This window comes from Pelodiscus sinensis, chromosome 1 (assembly GCF_052426305.1).
Source record: "Pelodiscus sinensis isolate ZL-2025 chromosome 1, ASM5242630v1, whole genome shotgun sequence".
Classification (NCBI taxonomy): Eukaryota; Metazoa; Chordata; order Testudines; family Trionychidae; genus Pelodiscus; species Pelodiscus sinensis.
Window position 1 is genome coordinate 317,783,438 of NC_143052.1, and position 21,354 is coordinate 317,804,791.

The 21,354-nt window shown below is 40.5% G+C and overlaps 1 protein-coding gene across 1 annotated transcript; it reads right to left on the bottom strand.

The window, feature by feature from the left end:
- Positions 1-832: 832 nt before the first annotated feature.
- Positions 833-12,058, bottom strand: MMP13 (matrix metallopeptidase 13). Its single transcript, XM_089775658.1, has 10 exons — positions 11,753-12,058; positions 11,417-11,658; positions 9,968-10,116; positions 9,743-9,868; positions 7,810-7,971; positions 7,066-7,183; positions 5,305-5,438; positions 4,434-4,593; positions 3,254-3,357; positions 833-2,393 (listed from the first exon to the last, which is right to left on the bottom strand). Exons 1-10 carry the CDS (start codon positions 11,873-11,875, stop codon positions 2,293-2,295), a joined length of 1,419 nt encoding a protein of 472 aa, XP_089631784.1. The 5' UTR covers positions 11,876-12,058; the 3' UTR covers positions 833-2,292.
- Positions 12,059-21,354: the final 9,296 nt, after the last annotated feature.

Here is a 21,354-nt window from a genome sequence, read left to right on the forward strand (position 1 = left end):
TTTTTTTCTCAATCTTTGTTTTGGGGCCCTTGTGTGTTATCATTCTGAGGTTAAGAAAAAAAAGTAGCATTGCGTTGCGACCTTCTAGCAAGAGTACTTTATGCTTTTATCTAATTGCCCTGTATACAAGGAACATAAAGAACTACTGATTTCATCTGTCATCGGTCAAGATAAGAACTTCCTTCCCAGATACTGAGTGTGTTGCTTCTGCAGTGCTCCTTGCAAAGGAAGAACCTCCTCTATCAGCTGTGATATCTTTGTCTCCACTTTCTTAGAAAGAGGAAATAGGAATATCCTCTGTCCACTTGTCATCATGGTGACCTCAAGAGGAACACATTCTTCCTCTCTTACCTGATCTTTTATGGATAAAACTCAGGGATTATCATCCCACGGGACCTCCCCTGTGTTCTTCTGAGCAAACAGTGCATCGCATTGCAAAACATTCCCAAAGCACCCTGTGGTCAGCTGCACATTGGAATAGCTACCATAATACACTGTTGTCTGTGGTGGTGTAAGAGCTAATGTGGATGCACTCCAGCATCACAAGGAGCACAGTATGGACACACAACCGCAGTTTCTCTGACATGCTCTGTGAGCATGGCTGTAACTGCTAGAGCTTTACTTCTGCCAGTGTAGACATAGCCTATGAGTGTCACAGCTCAATATGAGGTGGAACAGATTGTTTAGCCTAAGTAGTTAATACATATTTCATGGGACTATTCTAGGTAAAATGTTAGTTTCTGTTGTTCTTTGTTTATCATTCCAGCTAAAAGGAAATTATATACAGTACAAGTGATTTACTAATAATTGTCATTTATTATATTCTGTGTCCTCATGTAATTTACACATTATCCTTGTTCTGTGTATTTTGGGACCAAAGAAAATCTTTTAATAAATTATTAAGGTAAAAAGAGAATTACAGTATCTTGAAAAAATCAAATTATGAGCAAAAAGGTCATTATTAAAATCCCAAGTTCTGTTACCTGATTTCTTTTGTAAATTTCCTGTAGTTTTCTTTTGCTTTTTCGGCATGTACTAGTGCCTATTATTGAATGAGACTCACAATTCACTTTTATTCATTTGGTTTATTTAATACCTTTTAAAGTTGAAAAGTAACCACAGTCATGCATTGTTTGGGTTGACTGAAAAAACAGTGAACACATAAGGCACTGGAACAACTGAAATAAATATTGAAACATTGACTTAAAAAACACCAAAATCCATAATTTTAACAGTATTTTGAAATGGATGGTCAGATTCTCAGCTGCTGTAATTTGTCATCACTCCAGTGAACATGAGTGGAGCTGCATTAGTTTGCAGCAGGGGGTGGATCAGACCTGGAGAGCTCTCCATTGATCTGTTAGTGCTAGACTTCAGCCTCCTTTCCTGAGTATCTCATAACTCTTGGTGTTTGCCATCTCTTCCTGGTTTCCATGATACCATTCAGAGAAGGGTTACCTTGGAGCCTCTCTCTACCTTTGCTACTTGATTTTAGGCACCTTGCTGTTTCTCCATCCTCACTCTGGCTTCCTGTGAAAGTGTCATGGTCAGCTGTTTCCATGGAGATATGCCAGTATGCAAACATTTTCACATTGCATAACTACAATATCTTAAGTTGGTGTCTCCACTCTCCAGGTGTCAGTTTTGCTGTCCTGGCCCATTTTTTACATGTATGAAATCCCCAATGATTTAATGTTGTGGTGTCCAACCAGTCCTGAAGCAGTAGTCACTATAGCAAACTAGTCACTCTCAACTGGCCAAATAACCACAGTGTTCAAGCCAACAAGCCACAGTCAACCAGCCAAATAGCCACATGTGGCTAGTGGCTAGTGTGTTGGACACCGTTAAATTCTAATGGAAATGTTCTCAAGAATGGCAGGATTAGCTCTAATTACTTAACTAGCAGTCAGCACCGGCCTGTTCCTGAGAGATGCTGAGAGCCTCTTGCAATATGCTAATCACTCTCAAATTTCTGGAGTTGTGTGTATTTGTGATCTCACAGGATGCATTCGGCATCTTGCAGGGGGATCTTGTTAAATTCTGAATTGACTTTTTATGGTCTAATGTCCCTTGAAATGCTAATCATTCTCTTCTCTCTCCTCCTATTAAATTAATTCAGTTCCAGACTGAAATAAGCTATATAATTCCTATATATACAGTACAACTTTGGGGGGTAGATGAACAGAGTTTGTTCACAGAATCATTACCTATAAATCCTTCTTCCCACAATGGTATTTCCATTTGCTACAGACTGTTCTACAGCCTGCAACCTGTTAAACATGTAGAAAGCGATTAGCACCAGAACATGGAGTTAGTTTTCAAGACACGAACAACTCTGTTGCTCCAGATGCTATATTGAAACTGGAGTGGTCCATTGAAAAAGTAGATGTAACCTATGGGGAAAAAGACTTGTTAAAATGATTTGTAACCAGACATTAATATCATATGGGATTTTGTTAGAAGTATTTTTTTAAATAAAAAAGTCCTGGATTTTTAGACTATATCTATTCAGCAAAATTAATTGCTATTTGAAACTCTGAGCTAAATTTTCAAATTGGCCTCATCCTGGCTCTTAAATTAGTGCCAGTGGTCAATATTTTGGATGCTAAGAAACTTGGTTCTTCTTTTTTACATAGCATTTGCCTGTGAAAAACAAGTGGTTGATCATTTATTTAATTCCCTAATTTGCAAATTCTATTAAAAGAGAACATAGTTTAGTCTCAGTGACAAGGACACAATGTGTTGTGTTCTGAACCTGAGTTTTGATCCAGGTTCTACCAGAGACCTGTTGAGTGGTCCTGCAAAAGATACCTCACCTTCATTTTAGAGTTGCCTTCCTACAGAATCCTAAACTCTGTCCACCAAACTCACTCTTTTCAACACATACATTATTGTATACTGGTAAACGCTGAGTTACTATCTCAAGAACATACTGATTGCATAAAACATTTTGACAAAATCATTGAAGCATTTCTATTTTAGAAGATCAGTGTGGATTGTTTCAACTTTAATGATTTGATTTTTATATATTATGTTACTCAAAATTTAACATTTCTCTAAGATCAAAATGGAATATTTTGAAACAAAATGAGATAAGATTGTTTCAAAATTTCCAAAATGATTTTTTCCAGAAATTCCATTTCACAGGAACATTTCAACTTTTTATTCTGATTTAAGATAGAAGGAAAATTGTAAATGCTGGGAATTCGAAATTTGAACCAGGCTTACTGATAATAATGAAAGGAAAAAATACCATTTTTTTGGTAAACTGCATCCACTCTATTGCCAATTCCTGGGAATTCTTCCTCTATTCGTCTGGGATAGCCTTTTTCCATAACTTGGTTTTCTTCATCATAGCTATGTTAAATATGAAAAAATACAAATTCAAGGAACCTGCATAGCTGGGAGAGGGAATAGAGTGTGGTTTGCAATCTGACAAAAGTCCTAACACCTTTAGGTACCAAAGTTACCCAGGTTGTGAGTGGCTGGAAGTCACTAAATTGCCTATGCCAAATGCAATGGTGAGTATGAGTTTGATTCTCCAGGTGTCCTTGTACCAGAAACACAATGCTAGCTGGTACAAGAACAATAAAGGTAATTTTTTTAAAGGTTGGGTAATAAACTACAGAATTGAAAGTCTGGATTGTACCTAGCTTTAAGGGGTGATAGCGCTATATGTCTCTCATCAGAGCAGGTAGGCTGATGGTATCAGGGGATGATACCTTAGCTCTAAGCCCCACTCATTGATCAGCATAAAAAACTAAAAGAAAGGGGTTTAGATTTGCTTCTGATTCAAGGCAGCAGTAACTTACTACCCTGTTCCACCCATACTCAGGAAGCGGGAAGCGAGTAAGTAATTGTGTCTTAGAGGTGTATCTGAGTTACAGTGCCTCCTGGGAATAATAATAGAGATGTAGCCGTGTTAGTCTGGTCTTGCTGAAACAAAAAACAGGACTATGCAGCGCTTCAAAGGCTAACAAGACGGTTTATTAGGTGATGAGCTTTCGTGGGCCAGACCACTTCCTCAGATCAAATTGTGGAAGAAAATTGGCATGACAATATTGGCATATGGTCATGCCAATTTTCTTCCACAATTTGATCTGAGGAAATGGGTATGGCCCATGAAAGCTCATCACTTAATAAACCGTCTTGTTAGTCTTTAAAGTGCTGCATAGTCCTGTCTTTTGTTCCTGGAAATAAGTACTTATGACCCTTTTCTCAGTACTGTGCTGAAAGTCATAATTTAATATTAAGAATTTATATCATTATTGCTACCTATATCTTTATGGTATATTCTAAAGAGCTGCTATCCCTGTATTTGAAACTAAAGAAAAAATATGGTCCATTAGGCCATAAGTGTTTACAATGAAACAAATAAATTGGTACCTAAATTAAGCCTGGCAGAATTGAAAATAAGAACATTTCTAACATACCTCCAGTACTTGTCTCCAGTAAAAAAGAGAGTCTTGCCGGTGTCTTTAATGTGGACAGCCCCGTCTATTGTTTTCATCTCATTGGGGAATCCCAGCTCATATATTTTTTTAGGGTAGCCTTCAATTATGTCATATCCATTGAGAGCCCAGAATTTCCTTCCTGTAAGTAATGATGACAGAATGTCAATCTTTTATGATAATGTAGCATCAGTGAAAAGGTATTAGCAGAGTAAAGCTCAGCAATGATGATTACATTATTATTTTTGTGTGATTTAGATTACTGGGGCAAGATCCTCCCCTGGTGTAAAATGAAGTCATTACTCTAGGGGTGTGTCTAGAATACAGAGTTTTGTCGACAAAAGTGGACTTTTGTCGACAAAACTATACCTGCGTCTACACTACCGCTGAGTTCTGTCGACATAACGTCGACAGAACTCAGCAGTTTTGTCGATGCTGGTAAACCTCATTTTACGAGGCATAACACCTTCTGTTGACAGAGTTCTGTCGACAGAAGGTGTTATTGCATGTAGGGTTGTGTCTAGACTACAGGGTTTTGTCGACAAAGCAGCTTGCTTTGTCGACAGAACTGAATGTAGTCTAGACGCTCTTTGTCGACAGAAGCTTTGTCGACAGTATCTGTCGACAAAACTTCTGTCAACAAAACCCTGTAGTCTAGACGTGCCCTAGTTGAGGACCTAACCTTCTAGCCAAAATTCTGCATTCTCTAGTCCATTAACAATCATGTAGAGTTGCCTGGGGTGAAATGGAAGTTTTGTCTGACCAAGGACTATAGACTTTAACCCCAAGTATCTGTGTTCAGTGAGACTGATTAAGATAATTCCACTTTTTTTGCCATTTGCAAATAGCTTACCCCTAAATATGATCACATGATCTTTTATGGGGTTTTCATAAGCAGCATCTATCTTGTTTGGAAGTTCTGGCCAAAAGGACTTAATTAACACCAGTTCTGCCTCGACCATCTGAGGATGTAGGCGCCAGAAAAACCTATTTCAAAAAGAGAAAATGGATTTTTTTATCTTCATCTTCAGGGCATGGCACAGTATGATTTCCAATATTGATATATGCATATAATGCAGAGCACGTTTTAATTCAAGGTAAATTTAATAGATCTCCACCTCCTCTCCTAGCCATGATGGTTCAGACCAAATCTCTCATTCACAACATGAATACTTCCTCAGAAGAGAATAAACTTATGTCTTGATTTCTTTTTGCCCAACTTTTTTCCCTTAAGAAGAGAAAGTACAGATACATGTGGCAGTGCACCATGTAAGATTGTTGTGGGCAGTGCAATTTTCTGCAGAAAATTAAATAATTTCTGAATTTTTGAGAAAATCCAATGCAATCCTATGAAACAGTGAGTCTGCTTAATCATGTGGAGACTGAGCCCCATTCACACCAATTTCACATCAGTTTCACACCAGCTGAACTGACTTCCAGGAATACATTCTTGATTGTCACCAGTCTGATAGGGAATCAAAATCATATGTACGTTATAAAGGCTGGTTAAGTGTTATATGCTACGTAGCCTTTTACAGTAATTTCTGGTGATCTCACAACCTATTTTAGTTCTTTAATAAAAGAGATTAACCTGTAAGGCTATGTCCAGACTCCAGTCTCCTGGAAAAGCTTTGCAGTGTTCAAGGAATGAGTCTGCTTTTTTGGAACAATTTCTGAAAAGCTGACGCATTCTTTCACCATCCCTGTAATCCTCATTGTAGAGGAAGAAGGGATGTATCATAAGAGGAGGTTTTTCCAAAATTTGGCCCTGTGTAGACAGGCCAAATTTTGGAAAAACATCTTTAGAAAGAAAAGCAGAAAAAGATACGGAAATTGTGGTCTGTAATTTGCGTATCTTTTTCTGACTTTTCTTTGTAGTTTAGACCTAGCCTAAGTGTGAAAATTAGTAGATTTGTTGGAAGATAGAAAAAGATCAAACCAATTACATTTTCAGAAACAAAAGATAAAGTAATGGAATTAAAAATAAATTAAATAGTGTTTTTTTTCACTTACTCAAGTTTGTACAAGACTTTGGGGCAAGTTTCTTTCCTTGGTTGTAACCAAATGTAGTTTAGGTAGTGAGTTGCAAAAGAAGCATACCGTATATTCCGGCGTACAAGACGACCTCTGATGTTAAAAAACATCCCCCAAAAATCGGGGGTCGTCTTGTACGCCGGGTATACATCCCAGGCGCGCCTGGGATGCCCCGCCGCCAGAGCCCCTCCGCGGCTTTAAAGCCTCGGGGGAAGCCGGCGGGGGGGCATCCCAGGCATGCCTGGGCTGCTCCCCCGCCGGAGCCCCTCCGTGGCTTTGAAAGCCTCGGGGGAAGCCGGCGGCCTGGCATCCCAGGTGCGCCTGGGCTGCCCCCCCGCCGGCTTCCCCCGAGGCTTTCAAAGCTGCTGCGGCTTTGCTCCCGGTGCCTCTGGTCTGCTGGGGACCATCTCCAGCAGACCAGGGACACCGGGAGCAAAGGAGGCGGAGGGGCACTGGGGTATAAGATGAAACCCTATCTTTTAATTAAAAAGATAGGGGGTCATCTTATACGCCCAGTCGCCCTATACGCCAGAAAATGCGGTATGTGTAAACCACAATTCCATCATTTGTATCATCTCACCTGTCCTTGAAGATCATCGTTTCTCCTCGAAGTTCTGTTATTGCATCCAGTGACAAATTTTCATCACATTTCTCTGGAGTTTTGGGGTGTTTGTGGTGGGGATCTCTGCCTCCTGCACCTGTAACCATAAATTATAACTTAGCTGTCACTGCTATTCTTCTCCTTCCATGTAAGATAATCTTGCACTAAATGGGATGCTGAAGAGTCCACCAGAATCAAAATAAATACAACCATGAATACAAACTGTCTGGACTGATGGTATTCACTTTCTCTTCTTATTCTTCCTCTGGCAAATCATGGCCCTACGTTTTGGGGTTTAGTTATGTTGCAAAGATATCTGTGGATAAAAATACCTGGACACCATATCTTTGGGGACTCTAAGAAGATTCCTTCCTCCCAAGATCTCCCTAATGCACAATTCTGTTTCCCCTACTTCATAGTTTTTGACCATCCTCCCATGTCAGACAGCTCAGTGACTGTATGTCCACTATAACAAATAGCCAGCTAAAACCAATCACCTGTGCACTAGCGACTGCATGCTACAGTTTCTCCCTGACTGCTAAATGTGGGTGTCTTCTGACCTGGAGGCCTGGTTCCCAGGATCCAGGTTTCTGTCTTAATTTACCATGGTAGTGACCATTGAGCAATCGGATCGCCAGCAGCAGTTTGCTAACACTGAGTTAAACTGCAGTGCAACATGTACATTCCAGGGTAGATGGATGAAGTGGCAAAAGGAAGACAAACCATAGAGAGCTTGAATCCCTTGCACATCATCGTCTGGAAGCAGGAAGCCAGTGTTGCCCGTGTATGTGTAAATAGGAAACATCAGAGCTCCTGGGTCTCTGGAGTGCTCAAGCCCCAAAGAGTGACCAAACTCATGGGCAGCCACCAGAAACAAGTTGTATCCTATAAGAAAGCAAAACAAAAGCAAACTTTCTTGTTAAAACAATATACATGTGTATTTGAATGTGGTTTATTGCCTGATCCTCTTTTACAATGTCTTTTTTGCATTGATGATAAAGCATTTATACAGGTCTCTTCTAAGAAGTGAACATACATGAAATAATTAACCCTAAATATTATTAACTCCATTTTATAGATGGGGATGCTGAGACTCACATTCCAATCCTTATTATCTTCATTCAAGAGAATGGGAATTTTGTCTGCCCCTTACATTTTTCTCACACTTAATTGTATTTGAAAAATTTCTCACTATCACCAATCCCAGTTCAACTTAGCTGTCTGAGCAATGTTGGAAGTTGTAGGGTGAAATCTTCATCCACTAGAGTCAGTGGGAATTTTGCCACAATTCCACACACAGGGCATTGACTGTCAATGCTAATTGAAGCATTGGATCAATTAAATCTGTTCCCAGTATAGCTAGATGACTCAGTGCTGAAAACACCATCAGCAGTTGAAAAAATCTGCAGAGGGGTAGCCACTTTAGTCTGTATTTGCAAAAATGAAGAGTTCTATGGCACCATAACTGCATGCTTATTTCGAAATAAGCTATTCCAGAATAGTTATTCCAAAATAGCTTATTTCGAAATAGCATGTCTACATTGCAGGGAAGCCTCCAAATTAGTCCAAGGCAGGCTTCCCTAATGTAGACATGCTATCTCAGTTTAGAGCCCCAAGAGACACTGGGGAGGAATAACTTAGAATGGCCCTGGTGAGGGGCTATTTCGAAATAGGAACAGTGAAGCATCTACACACGTCTTATTTTGACATAGCTATTTCTGAATAGGCATTATTCCGCGTAGAATGAGGTTTACAGATTTTGGAATAAGCCATCCAATATTTCAAAATTATTTTGAGATAGCGGAATGGCTGTGTAGACACTCGCATTGTTATTTTGAAATAATGCTAGTTATCTCGAAATAACGGTGCAGTGTAGACGCACCCTAAAAGACTACCAGATTTATTTGGGCATAAGCTTTTGTGGGTAAAAACCACTTTGTCAGATGCATCTGATGAAGTAGTTTTTACCCATAAAAGCTTATGCCCAAATAAATCTGATAGTCTTTCAATATGCCACAGGTCTCCTCATTGTTGAAACAATTTTAGTGACAACTGGATTGGCTTGCCACCAATGGCTCCTTGTGCAGACAAGGGCAAATATTTTCAAACTTCCTAAAAGTGGCCTGATTTTCAGATATGGTATTTACAACTTCCCATTGCTCTCATTGGGGTCACGCCATCTGTCTGAGATTTGAGATGGGCACCCTCAGAATGCAAGTGGAACAATAATTTAAAAACCCCAAACTGCCTTGTTTCTCTGGGATCATGGGTCATGTGATTCATAATTCTGGTCATTCAGACAACTGACAGGTATTCCACAAAAGAATTGCAAATCCCACATTTTAACACAAATAATTATTTTTCCCATACTTCATACAAAACACGTACCATTTTCCTATCTACAATCTGGGATTAAAAACAGCTCCCTCTGACTTCAGTAGTAGTCAAAACAAAACTGTTCACAAACAATTTGCAAGCTGAAAATGATCCATCCAAAGTATCTGGCAAATATTCTGAATGGCAAACACATTTTATGAAATCAGGGCATGTTTGTGAATGATTTTCTGTCCAGAAGGGACAAAATGTATCATCTATGTTATTCATAACAAATAGTGCACCCAGCTCTGGTTGAAGTGATCTTTAGAATGTATGTTACCTCTGGAATCAGTTGACCAGGTTTCATCATCATCAAAATGGGCATCTCCTCCAAAATTTGGGCCAGGAGGAAAAGCATGAGCTAGTAATCCAGATGGTCCATCAAAAGGATAAAAGTCACCATGTTCTATAAAGCAACAAATAAAATGCCAACAGAATTTACATCTCTTTTATAAATAGGTGAGTATACTGTATAAACTTCTCAAAAGTAATCTTCCTCTGTTACCTTTTGTTCCAAAGGAAATCATAATATCAGCAGTACCACTACGAATTCTAGTGAAGTTCAGCGGTGTCACTTCAGACCAAACCTTGAATGCCTTTTTGAATGCTCTGTCCACTTCAGCACGTGTCAGATCTCGGGTGTAATTCACAATTCTATCAATCAGATAAAATATCTTCAATTATGCTTACTTTGGGGCCAAGTAAACATTGCAATGTACTTTCATGAAAGCTTACTTTTGACTGGGAGATAATCATTTGTCAAAAGCTCTTGCTAGAGTACACTTATCTCAGAACAAAAGATTGGATTACTAATGTATAGTATTCCAAAAATAAAAATATGCATTTCCATCTAGCAATATCATTCAGAGAAATAATGACCTAACAACTTAGGATCTAGGTGGCGGGGTTGCCATTATGTACTAGAGAAACCCCAGAAAACTGAAAGTTCTTTGTTAAGATATTCTGTACAGATAATATGAGACTTTATTCAGGCATAGTATATTTTACTATGAATATATTTAAAAGATATAAAATATCTCATGCACCTGACCATTCTAAAGAGACAATACATGATCAAGAGGGCATTAAAGAGCTACAATTATCATAATTACAAAAGCAATGTTTGTTAACAGCTTGCTACATAGAGATATCACTGTAATTTCCCTATTCAACACATAGGCTACGTCTAGACTGGCATGATTTCTGCAAATGCTTTTAACAGAAAAGTTTTCCATTAAAAGCATTTGCGGAAAAGAGCGCCTAGATTGGCACGGACGCTTTTCCGCAAAAGCACTTTTTGCGGAAAAGCGTCCGTGCCAATCTAGACGCGCTTTTCTGCAAAAAAGCCCCAATCGCCATTTTCGCGATCGGAGTTTTTTTGCGCAAAACAAATCTGAGCTGTCTACACTGGCCGTTTTGCGCAAAAGCTTTGCGCAAAAGGACTTTTGCCTGAATGGGAGCAGCATAGTACTGTATTTCCGCAAGAAGCACCGATTTCAGACAGTGTTCTTGTGGAAATTCAAGCGGCCAGTATAGACAGCTGGCAAGTTTTTCCGCAAAAGCAGCTGATTTTGTGGAAAAACTTGCCAGTCTAGACACAGCCATAGAGAAAATTGCACCCCCTACCCTCTTATTTACCACTGTTTAAGTATCTGGCAAATAGTTACATTTTAAGGGCACCACTGTATTATATTGGGGTAACTAAATTCATGAAAGAAATTTAGATAGAGCCTGATGTGAAGCCCACTGAAATTAATGGTAAGGTTCATATTGATTCCAACGAACTTTGATATAGATTTAAAAATCTGAAGTTGAGACATTTACAAAGTATAGACTACCCTTTTTACCTTGCTGAGCTTATTAAACCGATATACAGTACAATGTAATTGCTGTGTATACCTTCACAGCAGGATACCTTTAAAATAAAAAACAATATCACTAAATATGGTTTTACCTGTATGTTAAATTATTTTTTGACCATTTTAGTTTTCTAGGGAAAAAGTTGTATTCCCCCACATCAGGGACACCGCATCTTGGCTGTTGCATCAGCTCATACGTTTCTTCATCTAATATGCCAGTCACCTCCAACCCAAAAAAAGACTGCATTTCTCGAAGTTTGGCTGCCACTGTGTTGGCATTCTTCCTTCTTATGTTAGCAGGACTGGAACGTAGGTTGTAATGTGTCTTTAGATAGCGCTAGGGAAAAAATAAAATAATATTTCCAGTTTCCAAAGAACAAAGACAACTGATCAGTAGATCTGAATATGTGAAGACTGTTTTTATACTGTACCTCTGCAAACCGGAGATCTTCTGTTGTGAATTCATCACTGTCTTCATGAGGAATAGGCAGTGTCAAACAGTATGACAAGCCCAGCAAGAAAAAGAAGGCAGCTACAAGGCTTGGATGCATCATGTTGAATTCTTGGGTTCTGAAACTCTGCTTTTTAGAGTGCAAATACCTTCACTTTTATAGACCTAAACTGGCGAGTCATCTCTTGTGGACAAGTTAGAATATCCTTATCACTGAAAAGTAAACATGCTTACACAACTGCTTTCCCCTTCCCGCCCCTTCATTCCAAGAAGTCATAGTTTGGGCATCTGCGGTCCCACTTTGGACTTAGAAACCATATCTTTATATAAACATGCTCTCAGCATATTTACAGATGCTGTGGGAAGCACTGTGTAGGAGCAACTCAGCATTATTTCAATGCTTTGCAATAACTTTTGCTGCCCTAATTTTTCATCTTTGATAGGATAATTACTTCCCTTTTATTTTGACTAGAAAAAAAGACACTATATGACAATCTGCGTGAACAAATAAATTTTCTTGCAGTAAAACAATTGCATAATTTTAATGTCTATCATAATTCTTAGCCCTTCATTCTTTAGCAGACTTACTGTCCTGATTCATAAGACAACAACATTGAGTATATTATATTATTAACATGTTCCTGTTTTGGGGGTTGTTTGTTCTCATGTTTACTCTAAAACTCTAACACCAATAATGCTGCTGCCATCGTGTTGGCAGCAGACCTCAGTACAGATCAGAATCCTTTACAGGCACATTTTGAGAAATGGGTTTGCATGACCCAGGTTTGGCTCCTGAGTAGAGAGGTACCTGAAAACACAATAACTGAAAATCAGCACTCACTTTTGAAAACCTTGGTCTTAGAGAAGTATTTGATCCATGGCAAATATAAGCCTATAAAATTGCTATTTCATAGAATCTGACTTCCCCTAAAAACAATAATATAAATTATGTGGCATACTGTCATAGATCCATTAGGCACACAGGTAGTGCTCTCAAAACCTCGATAGGAAGATTCTGTTCCAGTACAAAGCATGACAGAAGCAAATGATTATGATCATTTTAAAAGCACAGGATGCAGTGAAACTGGGAATATGGCTGCAACGAATGCTACAGTATTTTTGAATTTGAGGTTACTTCTTTTTTTTCTATAAAGTCAACTCGGTCTCAGTGGATGTTGCATTTTGGAGAATCCAAACTGCCTATCATCACTGATTCTGTTCGCATTCTATTACATTCCTATTGGCATATATGCCAGATTAAGGTTCTGTCAGTGCTGAAATTCACCTGCTTTCTTCATTTAGTCTGAACTTCTATGAGAGACCTCAAACAGCTATACAACACACAACATGTCTCAGTAAATTCAGCCTGTTGATGAAACAAGAGACAGACAAGACCGTGAAGCTGAATGTGTGAAAATTCAGCCAGTTGCCCAAATGTCAAATTGTGTTTTATCAAGTGATGACAAATAGCAAAAATAGATGTAAGTGGGTGGAATGTTTCATTGGATTATGTGGTGAATTAATTTAATTGCAAGTCAGAGCCAATGCTAAATATGGTCAAAGCAATAAGAAATGGAAAACACCTATTAAATCATCCTGTCCCTCTTCCTGGGACTGCAGGGGTTTCCCCAGCTAATATGCTGATGTGGACGCCGAGGTAGTGAGACACATCTGCTAGAGAATGGTTAAATGGAAGCCTCTGATTTATCAAACTATTTACCATTGGGAAACGTCTCCATAGATTACCCAGTCAGACTCTTCTAGCATGGAATGTAGTTGAACCCTGAGTTCTACAAACCTAACGATGGGTTTGTGGCAATTTCTGTACCACATCCGCAGGCCTGTCCAGAGACTGGCAGTAAATCAGAATCCAGTCCATTCCCCTTCTCCATGCTGAAGATAGGAGATATGAGATGAGGGGATCCCCACACTGTGTAGTGTTGTTCTGTCAGCCCATTGGGTTATAAAGACCTCACACTGTACCCTTTCTTAATATAACAATTGAATTGAAGTCTGCCAACCATAAGTGACTCATGGTAGCACTTGGGAGGTACGCAGCACCTCTGTGTCCCCACATCACCCCTACCTGCCCCTCTGGATGGCCCTCCCTGCACCCCTTCCTATCTGCAGGCACCTGCTGCCAACATTGTGACCCATGTAATGTAAATCCTTAAACCAGACCTCCAAGATACCAGATGGGAGGTGACTGAAAAATCCCTCCTGCTCATTTCTCAATTTTCCCATACGGGAAAAAAAATCCCATTTAGATTTCCCCTAAAATCTGGTGATCAGTATAGCCCCAGCAGCCCAAGAACTCCAGAAAGAAGGGCATGAAGGAGTGGTGCTGGAACAAAGCCAAAATGGGGACAAGCCAACAGTGGGCAGAAACAACCTCTGCTTCTTCCTTTTGCCTCTGAAAGTGGGAGCCAGTCAGTCAGTCAGTCTATCTTGATCCCAGGTATCCAATTGCAGTGGAAGCTGGTGGGACAGGCTTAGAGCTTAGACCCAATTAAAGGCAAACCCCAGTCCCAGGGAGGAAGGGGGAAGGGAAATCAAGAGGAGCATAATTCCTCTCCCTTTGTTCCCGCCATCACCCAGAGGGGAGGGGAAGGTGAGGGGACTGGTGTCCTGGCCACTCTATGGGTCACTAGCTATGCACCTCAGTTAGCAGGTGAGTGTTATCCTATCCATCTTTAGCTCCTTCCATGTACACTCAGATACTGTGCTGGTAGGGAGGTAAAATCTCATCTCGTCATAAAATACAATTCTGCTCTAAGGAGGAACTTTGGCAAAATGAGATAGTGGAGTTTCACATCCTTGTGTTTCTTTCATTCCTTGTCAAATGCATTCAGTTTGCCATTAGAAAGATAATTTTTCTAACTACAGCATCTGCAATATTACACCTACATATTCCCCTCCCAACTGTGACTGTTACATTAGTTTCTGTTCCTCTCATGCATCAACATCAGCAATATGGGGCTATGTTCTTTTGTTTTTCTGATTCCCTCTCTTCTGCCCCCTCTCACCTTGTTGTGATGGTGCTCTGCCCAGTCCCTTGACTTAATGATGTGTCTCAGGTCACTTTCCCTCTCGGGCCACATATCATAGTGTTGGCAACTCAATGCAAATGCAAATCACAGGAATGACATTGTACATTCTGGCATATGATCTTCCTACTGAGGGCTTTTACATCTCCTACTTCCTTCCTCTCAAAAATCCCCCACCATGAGTCAGTCAATTTGCAATATTGCAATACTAGCACAGCTGGAATTACTTTTAACTGAATTAAATGGTGGTGGCAGATCCACAGGGATTGGTACTAATGTCACAATTCCATTGACACCAAAAGAGCTATAATAATTAACCCCAACTGAGGATCTTCCTGGTAGTGTTTAAAACAACTTTCCAAAGTAACCTTTTACTATATTTAGCCCCAACTCATGTAAAGTTTTGAGCATCACCACTGTGTGGAATAGCAGCAACTCTTGAGTCCTACATAGTCTCAAAGATGCGTGTTAGTATCAAGGAATGATTTACACTTCTGTGAGCTTAAGCTTTAAACGCCTGTGAATCCACAATGTTCTGAAATCAGCTCCCTCTCGAGAAGGGAATATGTAGTAGACCACTGGAGTGTTTGTGTGTCACTGCCCACTACAGGTTGGAATTAGAAATAACCCGCTGTATGTCTTGCGCTCGATGCTGCTATTATCAATTCCTTTTTAGCTCAGGTGGTAAGAGCAGTGCTTAATTTGCTTCATTAAGTTGCTGGGCCTCAAACAATGCTGTTACTTTCTGAATGGTTCAGAAAGACCAGAGGTACCGAGGCTATGAAATGGAAAGCCTAGAGATGCCAGGGCTCAGCCCCAGCTAGATCTAGCACAAATTAAGCACTGGGTAGAAGCCTGTGCTTAGGAAATCAGAAGCTACAATTTCTATGCTTGTTTTCATAGTTGAGAGTAGTCATTTTGTACAACATAGTGACACCAGTAAATTCCTAGGTGGTCCCAGAATTATTACAATCAGTTCAGCTTGGTTAATTGACATTTAAAGGTGAGGGTTGACAACCACGTAGAAACATTTGAAGGTAATAAACATAGAGTTATTATTTAGGGACAAATGGGCAAAATTAAGAAAAGGCAACAGTGCAGTATCATTCCCCTAAGGAAATGGTCTAAAGCCCTGGACTTCAGATATTTAAGGTAAGACTAGTGAAATATGCTGTAAACGTCTGCCATGCACTAGCAGCATGATAGACTAGATAGCCAAGAAGGCTTCTTCCATCTCTAATTTCTATAATTGTAAAGCTACTGTACTCAGGTACAGTACGTTGAAGTTCATAATTAAAACACTCTTCTAAAAACTGCTTTAGCATCTTTTCAATAATTGTCCTGAAGCTCCACGGCACAGGCATTTTATTTGTAGAAAAAATTACAGTGGGAATGATTTTTTTCTCTAGACAAACACCTTGACCTATCCAGATGTATAAAAAGCTATAAAGCTAAATAGAGAAGCAAAAGAAAATAGAATAACAATCCACCCAACATATGTTTCTGCCCTGCCTTCTATTTAAAGGCCATGTCCACAAACAAAAAGAAACCCCAATCTGTGGATGGTCTTTGCATGTAACATACAACAAAGAAAATGAATAGGCTGAAAAGTTTGATCATATAATTATTTAATCCCAAACAGTAAACAAAAATTTCTCAAAATAATAAAATACAAGTTGATTCTTGAAAGATTATTTATTATAACTATCCTGTGTGCAGGGTTGAATCCTGCATTCCATGCACACCCCGTTGGTTTCATGAGGCAATTGTGGACATGGAAGGAATGCAAACACCCATTTTATTACTAACATTATTTCTATTACACTCATGGCTCAAGGCCCCAACAAAGTTGTAAGCCCCATTTGCTAGACACTATTGGGGAAATACTATCTAAATAGATAAGGCAGACAAAGGATAGAAGGGAGTCACAGTGAGACTTAAGTTCATCTGAAGAAGTGGGTTGTGCCCACAAAAGCTCATAATACCATCTACATGTTTTGATAGTCTTTAAAGTGCTACTAGACTATTTGTTGTTTTCTAAATTTTTCCTGAGACTTAAGGTGAGACAGAAATTCTGTGACACTGCGAGTCCAGTTTTTTAATCTAGAACAGAAGTAAAGCTTATTGTTTACTTGGCATTGGCCATTGTTGGAAGTCAGGATATTGGTCTAGATCAGTGGTCCCCAACCTTTCAAGGTTGTCGGGCGCCAGGGGGCGTGGCCATTCGCCCGCCGGGCGCCAGGGGGCGGGGACACTTGCACCCCGGGGGCGGCCCCCCCCCATAGCCGCATGCCCGGGGCCGGCGCTCCCCCTACCATGCGCCGTATGCCCGGGGCCGGCGCTCCCCCCGCCATGCGCCGCGCGCCTGGGGCCGGCGCTCCCCCTGCCATGTGCCGTGCGCCCGGGGCCGGCACTCCCCCCGCCCAGCGCCGCGCGCCCGGGGCCGGCGCTCCCCCCGCCATGCGCCCGGTGCCAGGCCAGCCCCAAGCACCTGGCGGGCGCATGGAAATGCCCCCGCGGGCGCCATGGCGCCCGCGGGCACCGTGTTGGGGACCACGGGTCTAGATGGACCTTAGGTCTGACCAAATATGGCCATTCTTATGCTCTTACATTATTAGCTGGCATTTCCAACTGGCAATTATTTGCAGTTATACCAAAGCCATCTGACAATGTTAGATGATGTGAAGTAAAAATGCTAACCACACAGGCTCAGGGAATTCCAGATGACAGCATTATTAATGTTAAAAAACATCTGGTGCAGAGAGTACTTTGGATCAAGGTAAATTTCATCCAGTGCAAACATGCCAGCCCAAACAGATGCATCCTGGAGGTGAATGCCTGGCTGCAAAGATGGTGTCTCCAGGAGGGCTTTGGCTTCCAAAACAACCTAGATGGAGCTACTGTAAAGGGAGTGCATAACTGATTGCATAACAATTCCCAGAGAGTGGTTATCAATGGTTCACAGACATGTTGGAAGGGCATATCAATTGGGGGGTCTTCAGGGACCAGTTCTGGGGCTGGTTCTGTTCTATATTTTCATCAGTGATTTAGATAATGGCATGGCGTGCACACTTACAAAGTTTCCAGGCAATATGAAACTGAGAGGGGTTGTAAGTGTTTTAGGGAACAGTATTATAATTCAAAATTATCTGGACAAACTGGAAAAATGCTCTGAGGAAAATAGGATGAAGTTCAATAAGGACAAATGCAAAGTACTGCTGTTAGGAAGGGGCAATCAGATTCACACATACAAAATGGGAACTGACTGTCTAATAAGGAGTATTGTGGAAAGGGATCTAGGGGACAGAGTGGACCGCAAGCTGAATCTGACTAACTCTATTACACTGTTGCAAAAAAAGCAAACCTGAGTCTGGGATGCATTAACAGGAGTGTTGTAAGCAGGACACGAGAAGTCATTATTCCGCTCTACTCTGCACTGATTAGGCCTCAACTGGAGCATTGACACTAGCTCTGGGCACCAGATTTCAAAAAAGATGTGGACAAATCAAAGAAGGTCCAGAGATGAGCAACAAAAATGATTAAAGTTCTAGAAAACATGACCTGTGAGGGAAGATTGAAAGAACTGGGCTTGTTTAGTCTGGAAGAGAGAAGACTGAGAGGGGACATACTAACAGCTTTCAATTACTAATAGGCTACGTCTACACTGGCCCCTTTTCCGAAAGGGGCATGGTAATTTCAGAGATCGTAATAGGGAAATCCGCGGGGGATTTAAATATCCCCCACGGCATTTAAATAAAAATGTCCGCCGGTTTTTTCCGGCTTTTAGAAAAGTTGGAAAAGAGCGTCTACACTGGCCCCGATCCTGGGGAAAAAGCGCCCTTTTCCGGAGGATCTTATTCCTACTTCAAAGTGTGATTAGGCTTCCTAATCCGAACTAGCTGTACTCCTCATTCCAAGAGGAGTACAGCTAGTTCGGATTAGAAGCCTACTCCGAACTAGCTACTCCGTGCCGCGTGGAGCCGCGCGGCACGGGGTTCGAACTAGCCAGGATTTAAAAATGGCGGCGCCTGGCTTATGCAAATGAAGCCCGGGAAACTCAAATCCCGGGCTTCATTTGCAAGTGCGGTATGCCTACATTACCCTCCTAGTTCGAATTAGGAGGGTAGTGTAGACATACCCCTAGTCTTTTGCCATACACACACACAATCTGTGTCACAAAGTCTTTCTCACACAGTCTCTCTTACCCATACTCTCTCTAGCCTCCAGCCCATCCCTTCCACTCAAGTTCCCACCCACTCTAGGGTCTCAGAACCAGCCCCTGATGACTTATCACAATCAGTGGAGTGGCTCTCCTGTGGAAATTATTGTCCATCCCTGGTCTAAATGGTGCTTGGTCCTTCCATAAGTGTAGGGGACTAGACTTGGTGGCATCTTGAGATTCTTTCCAGTTCTATGTTTCCATAGAAAAATGCCTGTCAGGACTGGTCTAGTTTTACTTAGACTTGTATTGAGTGCAAGGGACAGGACTAGTGACCTATTGTGATCACTTCTAGTTCTACACTTCTAAGATTCTATGATTTTGCAAGTGTGCAGGTCTGCCAAACTGCTCAACAATATGCTAACAACCAGCTTGGTATCATCCACAAACTTTATGGCTACATCTAGACTGGCATGATTTTCCGGAAATGCTTTTAACGGAAAAGTTTTCCGTTAAAAGCATTTGTAGAAAAGAGCGTCTAGATTGGCACGGATGCTTTTCCGCAAAAACGCTTTTTGCGGAAAAGCGTCTGTGCCAATCTAGACGCGCTTTTCTGCAAAAAAGCCCCGATCGCCATTTTCGCAATCGCGGCTTTTTTCCACAAAACAAATCTGAGCTGTCTACACTGGCCCTTTTGAGCAAAAGCTTTGCACAAAAGGACTTTTGCCCGAATGGGAGCAGCATAGTATTTCCGCAAGAAGCACTGATTTCAGACAGTAGGAAGTCAGTGTTCTTGCGGAAATTCAAGTGGCCAGTGTAGACAGCTGTCAAGTTTTTCCACAAAATCAGCTGCTTGCCAGTATAGACACAGCCTATAAGTATACCCTCTGTGTCTTATCTAAATCATCAATTAAGATATTGAACAGAACGGGTCCCAAAAAGTGATCTTTGTGGAATCCTACTCATTATGCCCTTCCAGTATGACTGTGAACCATTGACAACTGCTCTCTGGGAATGGTTAACCAACCAGTTTTGAACCCAACTTATGGTAGCTCCATTTAGGCTGCATTTCCTTATTTGTCAATGAGACTGTATCACGCGCCTTATAATAAATACAACACAATTTCTACAATTCTCATATTTTGGGATCATGGGCAAGAGAGGTGGAATTGTTGGTAATTTTCCAAGAGAGCTGAGATAGGGGTTTTCACTAAGAATCTTGTTTCCCCCAGAAAGACAGAGAGGAAGAGAGGTGGTGGGATTGATTGAACCCCAAACAAGCACTGAAACACTGAAGTGCTAATCATTCGAAAACAAGGACAATGTCAAGAAAATGGTTTCAAAACAAGTTAAACAAATGAAAATAATTGAAACTGTGTCTTATTTTAATTTATTCCAAACGCTCAGTGCCCAAAATAGCATTGCAAGGTATATTTTTTCTTCGACTCTAAGCTGGCAAACACTTAACTTTAGAAAAACAAATAGAGGTGAATAGGCCACTTTGTCAATCTCTGCTACAGCAAGTTAAATTTAAAATAGAATAATTCACCACATTCAGTAACACTTTGCTTCCTAGTGTCCCTGTGAGCTAGGAAAGTATTAAAAGGCTCATTTTACAGTGGAGTAAAGCATTGGAGCAGTAAAGCAACATGCCTAAGATCACCCATAAGGGCCTGTTCCTGAAGCTAAATTAACCAGGCAGATAGCTGCATCTGAGCCACTTCAGTGGGGCTTTACCCATTCAGGGGAATGCAGCCACAGGCTCAGGACTCAGGAAATTTGGAACTAGATCCCAGGACTCTTGGGTGTCAGTGTATTGGTCTAATCACTATATCCCATTTCATTTGCAGACAATTGCTAGTGATAGCAGCAATGGCCTAGAAATGTTTTTGTGTCCCTGAAAAACATGAGATTTCAAAAAATGTTCCCATCCTGAGTTGGGACAAAAATTCAATCTCCAAAGTTTTTGCACATTGACAAACTATATGCATTTCAGTTTGGATCAAGTAAAATGCTTTGTTTCAATAATTTCAAAATGTTTCACTTTTATTTTGGTCATGATGTATAAGAGGTGGAGTTTTTTACTATAATAAAAATATAATAAACAGTTCAACAAGAGAAGTTCAACAAGGGAAGTTGTTTTGAGCTGGGAAACCAGAATTTTTCATTCTGAAAATGGCAAAACAGGCTGATTCCACAATTTTGAAGTTTTTTTAAAAATTGAGTTGAGAAATTCATCAAAACTGACTTTTTTCTCACAGTTTTGGTTTTGACAAATTAATATTTTTACAGGAAAAAAGAGTTAATCAGAAAATGTCAGTTCTTTTACAGTGTCTGACCTATACATTTTATTTTGCATTAATAGTGAATATCTTG